A 17,799-nucleotide genomic window follows, 5' to 3' on the forward strand; every position below is an offset into this window, starting at 1 on the left:
AATCATGAAATCACATTTAACAACTTTACAAAACACATCAGATGTGTTAGGATTAGGATTCACCTTTATTGTCATTACACATGTATAAATATGGGTAATGAAATACAGTTTGCTGTACAGACGGGCAGATATACAGATGTACTATGAACAATTATACTGATGTGGTCTGACGCTGCTGAAGCCTGATTGGACATTTTCATCAGTTAACAGTGCTTTAATACTACATGCATAACTCAAATCAAACCATCTTTGTTTAGGAAAACAACCTGCACTTTAAACTTATCCCATAGTCCTATCAATATTATTTAGAACCTAGTCCTTCATACTTACTACATCTTTATTTGTTGTTTTTTAGACCTTTTCACATGAAAGAAAAGTACAATTTATATTCTGCATCATTCATGCTGCGTTTCTAGGGGAAAACTAAATCATTCATTGTTGTATATTCTGTTTTTCCAGTAGATGGCAGCAGGAGCTCAAGCACACCACGAGGTGGAAGTTAATTTCATCCCCAGCTAATGTCCAGTCAGGCTTCATCAGCGTCAGACCACATCAGTGTCACATTTAAATTGTGCAAAAAAAAAATTCAACACTGTCCCCAGCAGTTCATTTGCCTGATGAAAGTATCTCATTGCCTCTAAGTGCTGTCCTTTGTACTTAGGCAATGTAAGCAAATCGAATTCAGGGACCAGCTGGCATTTTGCTGCAGTAAAGAGGAGGAGGACAAACGCTCACAAAGTGTACTTCAGCGTGTGTAGTGGATTCAGGAGAGGAACACTTCTTATTAATCTGTGTGGACTATTACAGATTATAGGCCTGTTTTTCCTTCACATTTTGTCAGCATAGCAGGGAGAGCACATACGACTCTGACGGATGACTAATGAGGCCATTAATCAGCAACGTAGGGAATGAATGGCCATAGGTTTCCAACAGGCAGTTTTTATGTGGCTGTCAGACAAGTAAGAGCTTTCAACTGCTTCTGCTGTTGAGATGGAAGGTACTGAAAACAGCAGTAGAATTGCAAACATTCAGATGGAAAACTTTCCTTATAATTAAACAGAAAGTCATAAATATATATAATGTGTGTGTGTGCGTGTGTATAACACTGTAATATTCAATTCAATTTTAAAGTACCAAAACACATCAGCAGTTGCCTCGGGGTGCTTTATATTGTAAGGTTAATACCTTGCAATAACAGTGTCACTCTGACAAGCATGCGTCGTAGGAAACGCGATTTGGTGTTGTTTGGCTCTAAGTCCCACCCGTAGTTTCGTGCTATCAATGCGGAAGCAGCTATGAATGAACACAGTGCTAACCGCTGGTAGTGTGTATATTGTGAATTACGCCCACATATACACCACGCAACTCATTGACACGTAGCTTTATAATATTTTGATTCACAGCGCTTCCACCTGAAATGGGATACCATGACTTTTACTGCTCTTTTTAATTTAATTAAACAGAGTAGAAAGCGTTATATTGGTTGCTAGCTAGCAAGTCATCTCTGTAGCCTAACTTCCTAAAGTGTCCGTCGGCCAAACCATGAAGGTCCGCTCGTCTGTTTTTGCCTCCTTTATTTTAATATTCGAAGTGATTGGCATTGCCCTTTTCCTGCGGGGATTTTTCCCCGTACCTGTCAAGTCTTCTTTCTCATCCAAGAGCAAGCTGTCAGATCTGCCAGCCGAGCCGCTGACAGGTGAGTCCAGCCTCATCCACATCTGCTCACACTCCTCTCCTCGGCCTGTACTGTTGATATAAATCTGTTAAAACTCATAAGCTTTCTTCTAACCTCACAGGAAGCGCTCCTAATTCATCTCGCCTCCCGCAGCCCCTGTTTAAAAGGGTGGTTATTATGTTAGTGGATGCCCTCCGAGAGGACTTTGTGTTTGGACCCAATGGTCGTATGTATATGCCCTACACAAGGCACGTGGTGGAAAGAGGCTCATCACACAGCTTTGTGGCCAAGGCGAGACCACCTACAGTCACTATGCCCAGGATCAAGGTAGGATGCCACTAGCATGATGTTGAAATGAGAACTCGCCCATCAAATCTGTCCACTGTCTCTCATCATGGCGTGTGTCTGTTAGAATTCTGGATTAGTGTTTGCTGTAGTGAGTCAACCACTTGGATCCAAACTATCAGCATTTCTCAAATCCTTTCCAACTCCACACATAAATCTGCATCTCTGAAACTCTACATTAGCACTTTATTATGTAGTGAAAACTTGAAACGGATGATGCCAGGAATATTCTGTTGTTAATACCTAACCCTGTAATGTGGTATTCCTTTAAATACACACTAACTTCTCTGCTCTCTTTATGGTGCTGAAGGCGTGTAATATTTTCCATTACAGGCATGAAACCCAGGCTCAGTGTTAATGCTCAGTTTACTGTCCATTTTGTCCGCTTTGCAACTCAAATGCAGATTTAAACAACTAAATCTCATCTGTTTTGGTGTTTTATAGAAATCTGTTGATTCACACTAATGAGAAAATTGGACGTGTATTTTTTTTTAATGTGTTAAAAGAGTCATTAGTACATTTAGAAACATCCAAAATGAACAGACAGTTAAAAAAGTGTGAGAAATCAAGACAGGAAACATAACAAAACAGCATGGAGGAAGAATAAAATATAACACTTTAAAATGCTTGTGGAAAGTATAAGTCTTGTTTAAAAGAAAATAGCTAGACGATTGGAAGCGAGCAAAAACCATAAAAAACATAAATGTCTTCAAATCTTTCTGATAAATTCGGTGGATGGAGAGCATTTGATTGAGCAATATCACTGATTGTGAAACAATTGTTTGGCAATATATAAGAGCTCAGGTGAGAAAATCACTGCAATGATAGAGAAAAAAATTCAGATCTCCAGCATCCATGGAATAGTGCCAAGAAATTCTACAGTGTGTGACATCTAGCAATGATAGAAGTCCTTTTTAATGAAAGATAAGAACATTTAATATATGATAAGATACCTGATAATGGAATATATTTAAATCAAAAAGGTGCACCTGCACCTTTCCATTTAGTATTTTGTTTTTTCTTAAAAAAATATTTTATTGTAATTCGGTATATTTTCTGGTTCATGTTGTTATAGGAAACTATAAATAATAACCAAAATGCAATAATAAAAGTTATTATTTTTATTATTAGTAGTAGTAGTGGCAGTAGTATTCATTTTAAAGACTTTAAAGTGTTTAAATTCCTAAGGAAGCCAGGCTTTCATTTGTTTGTACACAGGATTCCGATTTGTTCCTAAAGTTTGAACAAATTCAGGTATGAAAATGTTGATAAATGATGGATTTGTGTGTGAAATGCTCGTACGCATGATTTACGCACAGATTTGTGCGTATTCACTTTTGGTATTCATATCCTTAAGAGAGTGAATGGACTTAAGTTAGGGAAATTCCATCAGCTTGAAAAAACAAAAAAACAACTTAGCGCTATGTTTTTAACTTCTGTCTTATTTGTCTTCACTCAGAAGAGATTCCTGGAGACAGCTAAGGATGGAACTTATGCGGGTTGACTACTAATGATTAAAAGTTAGATATATTTGTTTTATGTTAGCATAACAGTGAAATGAGATTTTGTGCTCATGAAAAATTTTGCCTAAAGTGAACATATAAATAAACAAAAAAGCTCCTAAAGATGACTCCTGAGGTACACCACCAGTGATTGGGGTGGAGATGAAGAAAAGCTCCAAATCTTCACCCAAAAGGATCTTAATCAGTGTTGATTCTGGTGCCAACCTGATTTAGGGCAGTTTAAAAGAGTTGTGTGATTGAGGTGTGCAAAGATCTGGTAATACAACGATATATACATTGTGCAATTGCAGATTCTTGATAATTTGATTGTAGACAAACGTGAAACTGATGAAGACCAGGACTGTAATTTTGACTTGTATTGAGAAGGATTTAAATCATTCAGTCCCTGATCAGAGGTGTTTAAGCTAGAAATGGCAGTGCTTCTGTGAGCCCAGAAAAGCTTGTAAAAAGAACCTGTGATGAACATTTTGAATTAAGCTCTAAGTTTTCAGCCCGTATCTGAAAATAGGGTTAGATGGCTGAAAGCGTGAAAACATGGTGTGTTGTCACATTTGGATGATGTGTCATGTTGCCGAGAGTATTTTGGGAGCGGAGCCAGGAGGGAGTTGGAGTCATGTCATGTGCACCTTTCATGACAGTCTGCTGTGCTGTAACACGTTAACATCGCAGGCAGACAGAGAGCACACCACCAATTAAAGCCTGCCTGGAGCCCTTGCTGATACTTTTTAGGGAATGTATCTGATATTGATATCATCAGCCAATAGCATTATATATACAGTTACAAAAGAGAGATGGAGTCATTGTTTATTAGTAAATCGCCCCTTCTCGTCTGTGATCGGTACTACATGTGCTGCAAACGGGAGCTGTGTCACGGACTAACCATTTCAAAATCTGCAATCGTATAAAAGGTGTTTATATTGGTGCAAAATGGACAACATAAAAACCTTTACCTGTATGTTTGTGATAGGCCGCAGTTGACAGTTTGATATTTCAGTCAGGCTCTGTTGTCAGTGGTGTTGAAGAGATTTTGCAAAGGGAATGATTTTCGGGGAAAAAGAGCAGCCCTCTTTTGTCCATGGGTGTCGGGTAGTGCTGAGCTTGGGGGAAGCCATCTAACGGAAATTGTCAGGTGAAGCAGAATATGTGTGCCTGAGTGTCAGAGGGCAAAACTAAAAGCAGAGCCTGTGCCTTAGAGGAAGCGCTCTGCGGTGGGAGGATCGAGGATGTGCTGACAGCATCGAGTTGTTTTAACGGACGGGGATTGCAATACAAACTCAGACCTGGAGAAACGTGCTGCTGAAGGTTCACGGTATGGACACAGTTCTCCTCTGTAGCGTCTGGCACGGGAGGCATGAGAGTGCTGACTCGGCAATCTTCAGGTTAGTGAGGGTGACAGAGAGCATGTGTTGGTTAGGCAGTGAACAGGATGAGAGGTTGAGGCACAAAAAAGTAACTCTAGTGGGATACCAGCATGGAGAATGGAGGGTAGAGAAAGAGTTGTTTTTTTTTTAAGTCAACATTTACATGTTCTGTATTTATTAAACATAAAGTGAAATACTTCAATCCTTCTTTTGTTTTGACTTTGATGATTGTGGCTTATAGTTCATTAAAATCAGGAATTCATTATCTCAGATTATTTTAGTATTGTAATCAATTTAGTAATCAATGAATGATGTATAATAAAGAAATGCCCAAGCAAGTTTGTTTATACACTCAACACTGGTTGGGCCTCCGTTAACACAAATTATTGCATAGGTGTGTTATGACGTGGAGGCTGAGGTGTTACTGAAGCACAGGTTGCTTTGATAAAAGTCTTCAGCTCGTCTGTATTTCGGGGTCGGGTGTTTCTCATCTCCTACTTTACAGTACTCCATGGATTCTCCGTGGGCTTCAGGTCAGATGAATTGGTTTGCCCGTCAAGCTCAGTAATAATCTATTCGGCAAACTGTTTGGTCAGATGCTAAGAAGAAATCAGACTGAAGCATGAAGTGCTCCACAATCTCCTGGTAGGTGACTGTGCTGACTTTGGACTTGATAAAACACAGTGGACTAACCACCACCAACACCAGCAGAGGACATGTCATCCCAAATCATCAAAGACTGCACAAGTTTCCACTGGACTTCAAAGATCATGGATTCTGCGCTCTTCTTTCCGACTCGAACACCTTGATTTCCAAATGAATGCAACATTTGCTTTTATCTGAAAGAGCACTTTGGACCACTGAACAGCACTCCGGTTTTTTTCTTCTTAGAAGAAGTCAAGTCAGAAGTGGCTTCTTAGCCTAGGTAAGATACTTCTGACGTTGTAGACTAGATGACTAAACTAATGAAGTCATGGAGTACTTTTCTGTTAATTGAGTGGTTTGACCCTAGGAATGTGGCAGTTGTAGCCCCTTTCCTGAAGACATCTGTGCATGTTGGCACTGAATGTCACCAGACTCAGTCCATTCATATAAAGTTCAAAATTTTGACTAGTTCTCTTAAGTACTTAAGAACTCAGTCCACAGTCTGTACGTTCTTGAGTACTTATGGCCGGTCCATGACAATCCTTTCAAGGCTGTAGTCTGTGGAATATTGGCCCACTCCTCTTGTCTTTCTGAAGTTTAATTTACAGGATGTTGCACAGGCTGTTGTACATGCCCATTGAAAAGTGTCCCAAATGTGCTCAAAGGGGGTCATGTGCAGTGAGTAGGCAGGCCATATAAGGACTGGGATTCAACTTCAAAAGGGTTGTGTACAGATCCTTGTACTGTGGGGTTGAACATCATCCTGCTACAACTTTAAGTGATAGTACATGACCCCACCCTACCCCCCACCCCGGGGATTCATCTTTGAAGCGAACACTTCCCTAACATGATAGCTGCCGTCAAAGGTGATCACTGGTGAGGACCATGAGCATGCAGACTAGCAGTTTCTGAGAGTTTTGCAGGAAATTCTCTGATTGTGCAAAAAAGCTGTCCCGTTGGCTGGACCGCCACTTCCAGCTTCTGCTGGGGAAGAAGCTGGATGTGGCAGTCCTGGGTTGCTTTGGTTGCATGGTTATGGTTGTGAAATAAACATTAAGCTGACAAATCTGCACATTTTCCTGCAATCAGCATCCCAACTGCACCCTCCGTCTAAACCAGCATCATCTGTGGCCCTGTGCCCTGTGATAACACTGCAAAATGTAGAGCGACCTTTATTATTACCGTCTGAAGACACAGCTGTGCAGCAACCACGCTATTAATTCAGCATCTTGATACACTACACCTGTCAGGTGGATAGATTTTCTTGGCAAAAGGGAAGTGCAGATGACTAAACTAATGAAGTCCTGGGTTTTTCTGTTAATTGAATGATTGATGTTGGTGTTTTGAATGCTTTTTACTCTATGTCTCTGTTGCCAATTACATCTGCTAAGTAAAAATATACTTAGAGGTAGAAGTGAATTAAACAGAAAAAAGTAAACTTTCTGTAAATGTGTGAGAGAAAGGAGAACAAACACCCCGGAAAAAAAACAAGCCGGTTATGATGTTATGGAGCATGTCATTGGTGATGTGGAGGAAGGCTGACAGGATAGAGTGGAGCGAGATTGAGGTGGACTTGCAGGGAGACAGATGTTTCACCATAATCCCCGGATTTAGAGAAGGAAGCGGTAGCGATGGAGAGAAAAGACAGCTTAAAAAAACAGTCCCAGATTTGAACCTTTTAAAAAAGATTTCTTGACAGGACCAGAGAGGGGGTGGAGCAGGCGGCTGTAGCAGGAGATCAATAAGAGTAAATTTTAAATTTAGATTTAGAAGCGCGTGTGTGAAGGGTTTACGTTGCAGCAGAGGTGTGTAGTATGGACACGGAGGAGACGGGAAAATTCAAGATGGCACGTCCTTCGGCTGCCCAGAAACATGCAAGTTTGATTTGTGGTTCATCTGCAGTCCTGCAGAAGGGCCACTTAATCACTTTTTAGAGAGCTTGGCTGTAACTCTAGATTCAAGGTAACTCACCTTGCATTTTGAGCTTAATGTAGTGGCTTCATTTTTCAACACACCTCTCCACAATTACATCCTGCATGATTGGCATCTACCTTTCAAACTGGGCTTTTTCATTGAGGAGCCGATAGAAAACTATAAGAACACGGCCTAGTGTAGTGGCATCTGCTGTCACCCTGCAGCCGGTGCGTCACACAAAAACAGGCATGTAGTCATCAGGGCCCAGAGGCACGCGTAGATTTGTTTGCTGGTCAGTTTAACCTTGAAGTGATTCAGAAGTTCTGCTGTCCAAACAAAAAGTGCTCTGTTGCATCGTCGAGGCTTGATGACACACCAGTAGGTGGCATTACAGACCAACTGCCTATTACTGCCCACTATCACTGCATTGCACCCAATTAACTGCTATGACACAGCCAACTAACCTAAATCATAATCTCTCCGTGTCACAGCCATTAATTTACACACGACTACCTCCACAGTTTCTAATAATATAACAGTATATCTCCATGGAGATATATTGCATGGTTGACTTCAAGTCTGGTGCACAGTGAGGCTTTATAGTCTTCTTTCTTTTGTGTGTTGTGTTTTATTTGTGGGAAACAAACTGTTATTACGAAGGAAAACCCCCCATGGGAGTCATTTTTACAAAATTTGATGATCCCCAGTTTAGTTACTCATTCTTACCATGGCAAGCAGAGAAAATTAGTTTCCCTCCCCAGTCCTGCATTCACATGTGGCCGGTAGAGCCCCACGCTCCCACTGGCACAGCAGTCAGTGGACATTACTGAGATGCCGGACTTGGACAGTGAATTCAGTTAATCATAGCAGCTGTGGGTGTTTCAAAGGCTGGTATCTCCCGGGATAGTAAGAACACAGCAAGGCATGATAGTTTTTGCTTTTGTTTTAAAACTCCATATGTATTATCTGGTCATAAGGCCTGAGAAATTCTGGATATTTTCAGGTTAATGGTAGAAAGTGTTCCTTTCACGAGTCAAGAGAAAGTAAGCACTGAGGAGGAAACTGAAAAATCTTCTTCCAGGCTCGAGGACTCAGAATCGCAGCCCCCTTCCGTCTGCATTTTGGCACCTTGACAAGTTTTCATCACTATGCCAGAGAGTGTCTCTATACCCCACTGATATTGTATTTGACATTTACGCAGTAGCATCGCAAGCCTAGACACATACTGTGGGACAGTAATTAGTACGTTGATGAATCACTGATTCATTCGGGCAGCTTCTCGATGCCGTTTTGGCATCAAGAAGGATTTTAAGATGTAGCCTAATTAAGCTGAACTTTTCTGCACAGCTTTCAAACGGATCTTTCTTGTGCAATCGTCTAGATGCTTTTGTGTCCCTTCATTTGTTCTTGCAAACAGTGTTATCATTTTTGCCCTTTTTTATGTCCAAGGCACTGTTTTCATTAGTCAGGCTGTCTCTATTAATAGACTTGGGACCTTCCTGAGAGCGAACAAACTGAAAGAGACGCCTGCTTTTGAAGCAGAAAGCATCCATCTCTCCCCGAAACAAGCACCTGCGCTGGCAGAGGCAAAACAATCGCAAGGAAGGAAGTTGTGAATAATTGAGCTCAGGAACAGAGCTCAGAGGATGGGTTTCGGAATTGTTACACCTGTGAATAAACAGAAACAACTGAGAGGCTTCTGCTGTTAGTGGGTTACTTTGTACCAGAGTTTGTGTATTAGTTTGTCATTTTTAAATAGGGAGACACAAATATTTTAAGAAGAATATTATTTCTCTTAAAAAACACATAAAAGATATTGGTATGCATTAGTGGCTGTTATTTACAAGGATGTGCAAAAGGCGTAAACCACTGTGACTTCTTTGTATTTTGCTTCCAAGGCTCCAGAATTCCTTGTAATCTTTTAAAGGTTGCATTGAGTAGTAGTTCTTCAGTCTTTTTTAAGGTCTTTCAAAGTTTTGATGGTTTTCTTGGGGGGACTGTGGCTGCTGTTCACTCATTTTTAGTCAAGTCCCTATCCCTGACAATTTTCAGAAGAATCTTTTGTTTGTAAAGCTGCTCAACGACATGACTATCAAATGCTGTTTAAGTAATATGAAAAACTCCAGCAAAGACCCGACACAGAAACTGAGAGATTCATCTGGCCCATCACTTGATCTGTCACCTGTGCATTGAAGCCTCATCAGAAATGGTCTCAGTGGAAGGTTGTCGGTCAAGAAGTCATTCGTAAGGAAGGGAAATTACTTAAGAACTGGTGTGAAAATTGGTGGCAATGGGACTGATGGAGTGATGAACCCAGTTGTGAAAATTTTGTTTCAAAATTGTCATTATAATCTAAAACAGTACAGCATCTATAGAACACAGTGGAGGCTCTGTCATGGTTTGGAGCTGCCTTTTAACCAGTAGTGCTGGGGATGTTGGTGAATTTCGCTTATTTTAATTCTGAATTATTAATGCAGGAAAGTCTGGTCAGATTTTGATCCACCATGCAATACCATCTGGAAAGTGTCCGATTGGCAACAGCTTAATTTTTCATCATGACAAAATCCCAGCTCACTGTCAGTGTGTATCCAAGTATACCTGGATAGAAAAACACACAGTCAAGGATTGGCCTCCCCAGCCAAGATCCAAAGAAGAGCTTTCAATGTCCCTCGAGAAGCCTGGAGAACTATTCCTGAAGACTACTTTTAGCCAGAAAGCTCAGTAAGAGAGTTTAGACTTTGTTGAAGAGTAAAGGTGGGCATAACCAAATATGGATTTTCAGCCTGGTTAGTATTTCTCAGATTTTGTTTTTGCCTTATATACTGTGTGTCCATGTATGTTTGCAAATCTTTCAATAGAAACATTGCACTACTGCAATATTAAGAAATAAGGGGGTTTTCAAGACTTTTGCACAGTTGTTTCGAATGCAATTTTGCACTGAATGAATGTTAAAGAATAATGAAATAGGTTTTAAACCAGGAGTGTTGTGGTTATTAATGAAGATGAACAAAATAAAATATAGAATATGCTAACAGAAAAAAAAATCATGAAATACCAAATTATTAGTCTAAACCTCAGCATTGGCATAGAAATTCACATTTGGCGTTAGTATTCAAAACGTGATTGAAAATAAAGAAAAGCTTGAATCTTGTGACATTGATGCATGATACTTCATTTCTACCCCCATTTTTTGAAGTGTGACATCTTTGGGTTTTTTTCCTGTGTAGAAGCCATAGAATTGCGATAGAGAAGTGGCACCTATACGGTGATATAGCATAAATTGCTGAAAATGTCTTGTAAGCAAAAAAAACCCCCTAAAAACACTGAACAAAATACCCAGATGTGGACTCATCTGATCAGGGTTGATCAGATGAATACATAAACACAATAAGGGACGATATAGATGAATAGATGACAGGGAATTTTCTGGCCCTGGACCCCTTGACAGCTCCGTCTTGCTTTTCTCATATAACAAATCCTGGTCACTACTCATTTTAGTCTGGATTTTTGAGTGTCCCCGAGGATCCAGAGCAGTGCTCCAGGCAGCACATGGAGGGGGGGTGTTAAATAACAATGTCTCCTGCCATCATCTACAATCTCTTGTCTACTTCGCTGCATAAAGACAAGGCCTTTGTACTTTCCCCCTCGACGATGCACCAAGCTTTTTCCTGGCTTCCAAAATAGGCTGTGTTATAGTTGTCAGTCAAATGGAGGCCGATGTTGTTTTATTTCAGATTCCATGATGAAATCGGTAGAAACTATACTTCATAAATATCATGTGTCTACCTGATTCAGCTTTCACTTTCCATTTGTGGTAGCAAGATTGGTTTGGTGATGTGGGAATTGGTTTAATTTCTAATGTTAGATCAGTGTAGTAGCCATTTAAATTTGACTGTTTGTTTTTTTTTTTACCTTTAATAATAAAATAAATTAATGAATGTATACATTTTTTAACCAATCCCTGTACTGCAGCACAAATCCTAATTAGTGGGGTTAATATGATGAAACTGTAAGGTTGTATAACACCATTAAAAGACAATTATTGTTCAAAGGACAATGACAAAAACATATTCCTCCCCAGGCTCTTACCACTGGCAGTATCCCAGGCTTCATTGATGTGGTAATGAACCTAAATTCTCCTGCACTGTTGGAAGACAACCTCATTTGGCAAGCCAAAACTGCAGGGAAGAGGATAGTATTCTACGGGGATGACACCTGGGTGCGCCTTTTCCCAAAACACTTCATGGAATATGATGGCACAACTTCCTTTTTCGTGTCTGACTACACTGAGGTATGTGTGAGTTGAGCCGTTGGGGTTTGCTTGTAAAAGTCATGTAATGTAATTTTCTGCTAATATGAAAAAAAAAAAAAAAAAGAATGAGAGCACCTGGTTGCTGATGTGGTACATGAATTTTAGAAATGATACATAAAAATGATCCAAGTCATACAAGGGATGAAGGCAGCTGATCAGCCAGCATCACATCAAAACTGCTCATCTAATAGCTCCATATGCCTTAGCGGCAATTTTCTGTGGGACTGTTTGCAATCTGTTCTTGTTTATAGTAGGATTTTGGTGGTTCTGAGCTCATTACCTGATAGGAGGGATGTTTACTTATCAAGGGTACCACAGGTTTGGGTAAATTTCCTCTTAGCTCAGATTTAATGAGGATAGTCTTGGTATGGAGATGAATTTTGAATAAAACAAGCCTAAATTAAATATGACAAATCTTGTATCTAAAGACGTGCGTCACCTTCTTTCCAGGTTGACAACAATGTAACCCGTCACTTGGACAGCACCTTAAAGAGAGATGACTGGGACATTTTAATCCTCCACTACCTAGGCCTGGACCACATTGGTCATATGAGTGGACCGTATAGCTCACTCATCCAACCCAAACTGATGGAGATGGACGACATCCTGAAGAAGATCCATAGTGCTCTCATTTCAAAGGTAATTAATTTTCTTAACTTCTACTCTTATGTGCATCATTTGCATTCTGTGTTATAGAAGAATTCCTTTTTGTTTCTGTTGGGTTAGAATGTAAGCTTTCTTTTATGAGACCTCATTATTTTTATCCCAAGGCCCCTAATTGTAGCTAACTAGCAATATTTACCAACTAGTCTCAACCCGAGTCTTTAGAGAGATGCATGGATTCCAAATGAAACAAAGGTAGTCAGGAACTGACAACATCTTTAGAATTCAGGAGAATACCTCCAAGACTTTGTCATAGTCAACATTCTCCACCTTGGGAAGAGCACCGGATGACAAAGCTGACGTCAAATTGATCTCACATCTGCCGTTGCTAGCTGCTGTTTTGCCGATGGTATACCTCTTGACTGCTGGGTTGCAGACACGTTCGTGTCAGTTTTTACTACCATCACTACAGAACCTCAGAGATTATACAGAGGGAGATATGTCAACAGGGCTCTAGAGTGCGACCAATTTAGTCACACATGCAACCTAATTTCTCAACGATACGACTATAAAAACAATCCTAGGTCTCAGCTGTTCGAGTAAAAAAAAAAAGAAAAGAAAAAAAGCCTCTGCAACTCTGAAAGTCTCCGTGTGGTTAGCAACAGATGCACATTATGCATATCATGGTCTAAACCAATCAGAGATGGTCAAGTGCGGGACCTCTCTGATTCGTCCGACAGAAGTAGATGCAGCTGTGGGTAATGAGAAAGGACTGAAAAGAACGATTGATAACTTTTTCGTTAGGTTAATGCTTGATCTGCCCGAAATTCATAGCCAGTGCTGTGACACTAAGCCATCAGGTTACGTCTAACACTGGTTCGGAGACGACATCACATAACGAGCCACATACGATCGACTCCGAGCTAGAGCCCACTGAAAGTTAAAAGGGGAACGTGTATTTAAAGCGAGTGGCTTGACCAGTTTCCCTGGCTAAGATACAGTAAAGCTGACAGAATGATGCACTGCTTTTACTGCCGTGAGTGTGGAAAGACTGTTGTGTTTGTGACTGGTGCTAATATGTTTCGAATGGAAACGCCGAACAAGCACAGTGTATCCAGAAAACACATTATATGCTGCGATAAATGCACTGCCCAAGTGTCCCCTGTCCTCTAATTTTAAAAAAAAGTGAACATGTAAAACTGTGGTGTTAAGCAATGTGGTTGAAAAATTTGTGTGCACTTAAGAAAAAAAGTCAGGTACACCAGTGCAACCATGGCAAAAAGTTAGTCTAGAGCCCTGGTCAGCAGTTTGAAAAGATAAGACTTTAAAATTATTGGGTTTTGACTTCGTTCCTTTCCTATATTAGCGCTGATATTGCACTGTTGTCTGAGTGGTGACGTCTGTTGCTCGGGAAAATACTGCAGCTGCTACTAGAGTCTTAAGGGTGAACATAAATAAAAGCAGCTGTGTGATGACGATACCTGTGCCCAACTTGATGGGCATACTGCATCCCAGCTGCATAGTTCCTCTTTATTTGAAACCTGTGGAACCCTTTCAGCCTACTTCAGGCCATACATGACCCATAGACATGTAAAATCTCAGAAATTGGTTTGCCAAGCAAATAAAATGTGAGTCTTGTTGCTTTCTTCCAAAAACAACCAAAACATAACAAAAATAATGGTCTCTGCAACACTCAAAAACATCTAAAAAAACATGGGTAAAGTATTTAATTATTAATTTAGCAGCACTAAAGTACTTCAGCTCTGTTGTTGCCTGTTAACTATCCCTGACAAGCCTTCAGTTGCCACAGATGGACTCAAGGTAAATAATAAGGAGGGAGTCTACAAAAGATGTTTACACAAATCCAATAGACCTTATTGAATACTTGAGGTAGTTTTTTGTGGCCTGAAAAGCCCAGTTGAAAGGTAGGCCTGAACCACTTCCAAGAAACTTATACGACTGTGTATAATGTATGAGGGGGAGCTCATTTTGGCAAACCCTCGAAAAGATCCAACTCTGCATTTTCTGCAACCTTACATGTATGTGCTTTGCATTTTACCTCCTTTCAGTCTTTTGTTTTGGGTCCAGGGTTTCATTGTTGGGTTCTGAGCAACATGGAACATTAAGCTTCAGAAGAGGCTGTTATTCTTCTTAGGAAGAGATGAAGGATGGAGTATTGGACTGTCAGTGCTGTTGCTGCTCATTGTTAATATAATTTGAGCCATTTTAAAGAGAGGTGAATGTAGGACAGACTTCTATTTTTTATTTTGCTCTCCATATTTTGTTTTAGTGCTTTGCCTTCAGATTTTTGTGTGAAGCTAATGGGACTGATGTGCTTCGTAAGACTGAACTGAAATTAGCTATTGCTTGTCAGCATCTGTTTGTCTCTAATAAATTTATAGAATAACTCTTTTTTTTTTTTATGGTTGTTTAAATCTAGTTAGTGTCATAATAAAGTAAAGACAGGAAAATATGCAAATATGAAGTAATGACTGGTTAATATATTAATATGATGCTATCAGTGATTCTTTTTTTAACACTATCAGTTTTTAGGTAGGCATTTAATTACACAGAGAATTTGCACCGTTTCCAGCATTTATTATGTTATCTGTTGCAGGAACCACCAGAGATTTAATAAACTGTTAAGCTTTTGTTATCTTTAATTTTGCCTTTGATCAGTGTGCAGGTCTTGTGCCTTTGTTCTCCCCCCCCTCCTTTCACATGGTCTGGCAGCTGTGCATGCATATTGTCTTTGCACCGTGTGTGTGTTGCTAATGGGCATTTTCTTGCTGTCATTCAGCTATGGAGCTTGTATTTAGATTGTCAAGTCATGTCTACATGAGACTACAACCTCCCTCTTCTTTCCCTTTGCTTTGGTATATTTGAAATGACAGAGAGAACAGAAGCCAAGTGCACGTAACCCTTTAAGATTTCCTTCCTTTGGATAAGTTGATTCAACATTTCACCAGATCCCAAAGTTTTGAATTCTGTCTTGTTAAAAACTGTCTGTCCGGGCTCATGGCGATATCTCTGTGCTGTGGGCAGCCTCACATGTGCTCCCAGTGAGCTCTTTGAATGAAACCTGTTTGAAAGTCTTGCTTCAGTCACATTAGTGGAAGCTGTGCCTGTTCTTTTTTCTTTTAGCAGCACTATGACCTAAATATAGACACAGTCCAGTGGGGTCCCGCAGGATATCTTAGAAGCTCCTACCAAACAACGTTTCCTCAATCAGCACATGCTTCTAATATATCCGGGTGTTTATGATACTGAGGTATCAGGATGTCTCACTGCACACGCAAGTTGTGTGTTATTTGCTGCCGCCGCTCCTTGATGCTCTTAAAGGGACGGTGGTTCGAGATGGAGGTAGCCTCAGAGGCTACCTCAAAATGAAGCGAGAGGCTTATTTAACCGAGCGCAAATTAGGGACAGAGAAATTCTTTACCTGCCGCACGGACTAACGCAACACTCTCCATTAAAACATGATTGGAAAGCAGGACCTCCTGGTCATAAAGACCTCAGTAAGACCTTTGTGTTAATGGAGAGCTCATGGCCTCAATCTTCTCTTCTATATATTTCAATTTTTACGGGTTGGTTTCTACTTTTGCTGTTTAAAGTATAAAACTTTTTAAATATGACCTGCAGAATGAGCAAGTGATCTAAGGCCTGTCAGGGAGACAAGTGAAAAAAACATTTATACCTGGAAATAGTTTCATGTGTCTGTTTCAGTTATCTTTATTAAGTTCAAACGCTTGAATATTGTTGTTTTAATGAGCTATATCGCTCCAGTCTTTCCTTCATCTGAAATGTACAGTTAACTGCTGGGGTTTCTTTTTTCTGTTCTTATGATTGGACTAAAAACAAAATGCTTTTTATGGCTCTTTGTATGAGCAGTTAGGTCATGACGTTTTTGGACAGCCAGACAATGTTGTTGTACACCACAACAGTGGATTTGAAATTGGATGTGAAGCGTAAAGTGGATATAACACAGTCGATCAAGACGTGATTGATTTTTTTTTTAAGGGGTTTAACAAAAAAAAATGTATAAACTGTTAAGGATTTAGAATTTATTACTTATATGCAGTTTCACTTTTTTTAAAACCTTCAAAGTAACCGGACAGTTGACAGACAGCAGTTTCATGACCAGATGAGACATAATACCTCATTAGGCGTAACCGAGATCTTTGCTTCCTATGTTTGACCTCCATAGCCCGGTCAGAAACACTCTTGAGGAGGTAGTTGTATCATTGTTAGAGTCTAGTCAAGAGAAACAAGATGCAATCCACTGGTTACACCCAAGAACAAGACGGATTTATGAGAAAACATCTGAAAGAGTCTGCACAGTTCTGGAGAAAAACAAGAGTTTACCAGAACTACGGGAAGAGAAAATTATGGAGAAGCAAATAAACAGCTCATGCATCATCATTTAAACATATATGTAGGAATGGGCATGTATGGCTGCCATAACGTGGAATCAAAGTACAATTTCTTTTTCTTCTATGAGTTATTTAGTTGAGCTTTCCACCCTCCTAACAGCTAAAATACCCCTGGGCTGAGAATCACTGATTTACCAGATCAAAAAACATGATTTCAGAGTAAAGTGAAGCTTTTGTTTTTCCTCCTGGCTTACTCATGGAGAACACGAGCAAGTGTCTGATTCAGGACAGTGTATTGGCCCAAAAAAGGTTTGTTATGAAGTGTGAAAAAACGTCTCCCAGAAGAGGTCGGCACCGTGCTTTCATCCAGGAGAAAACTCTGACTTATCTTAAACAGAAAAGAGGCTCACTCAGCGTGTGGCGAGGTGGTTTTTAGTTTCTTTTCTTTACCCCCATCGTCCCTTGTGTCCAGTGCCATCCTATAACAAGCATCCAAGAGGTAAAATCTGGGGCAGAGGATAGTCTTTTGCTGCTGCTGTGCTGAGTAACTAATATAATTGTTCAGCAAAGCACAAAGGCACAGTTCAGCGCAGGCTTTCCACCTGCAGCCTCGGCTCAGACCATTCTTCATGTTTTTATGTTCTCTCGTTCAATAGCTCCATCTACAAAAACAGCAGCATTTTCTGCTCCTCTGCTCGGATACTCGTGTTATCCAACTCGTCTTGGCAGGGTTTATCCCAGCTACCTCATTAATGATTACTTTGTCTGTCTTTCAGGTTGTCTTGCTTAATGGATTACAATTTTCACTCTTAAATAATAAATGATGGCCTTTGATATTGTTTGTGGGTATGATACAACATTAGAACTGAAGTGTCTTTTGGTAATATGTGGTAGGATCTGGCTTTTGTTTTGTTAACATCTACAGTCATGCCTTTAAACCAGCCCCTCTGCTATGACTCATAAGGCTTTCCATGTTGAATTCATTGTCAATGGAAGACTCTTGTGAGTCTAGTTGAAAGGGAATTACTTAAGGAAGAAACCAAGCTTG

General features: G+C 40.1%; 1 protein-coding gene across 4 annotated transcripts in view; it reads left to right on the plus strand.

Moving 5' to 3' along the window:
- Positions 1-1,250: 1,250 nt before the first annotated feature.
- The window catches only part of pigg (phosphatidylinositol glycan anchor biosynthesis class G (EMM blood group)), an 85,536-nt gene continuing 68,987 nt past the window's right edge, over positions 1,251-17,799 (plus strand). For 3 of the 4 annotated variants that reach the window (XR_003274013.1, XM_026186956.1, XM_026186948.1), the window contains exons 1-4: positions 1,251-1,696; positions 1,797-2,002; positions 11,545-11,754; positions 12,226-12,414. Coding sequence is in view for 3 of the 4 variants with exons in the window: in XM_026186956.1 (XP_026042741.1) it covers positions 1,543-1,696; positions 1,797-2,002; positions 11,545-11,754; positions 12,226-12,414 (759 nt within the window). In the remaining variant the exon portion in view is untranslated. The remainder of the gene's footprint in view (positions 1,697-1,796; positions 2,003-11,544; positions 11,755-12,225; positions 12,415-17,799) is intronic. The other variant, XM_026186932.1, reaches the window with a different exon arrangement.

Source organism: Astatotilapia calliptera, chromosome 2 (genome assembly GCF_900246225.1).
Source record: "Astatotilapia calliptera chromosome 2, fAstCal1.2, whole genome shotgun sequence".
Lineage (NCBI taxonomy): Eukaryota > Metazoa > Chordata > Actinopteri > Cichliformes > Cichlidae > Astatotilapia > Astatotilapia calliptera.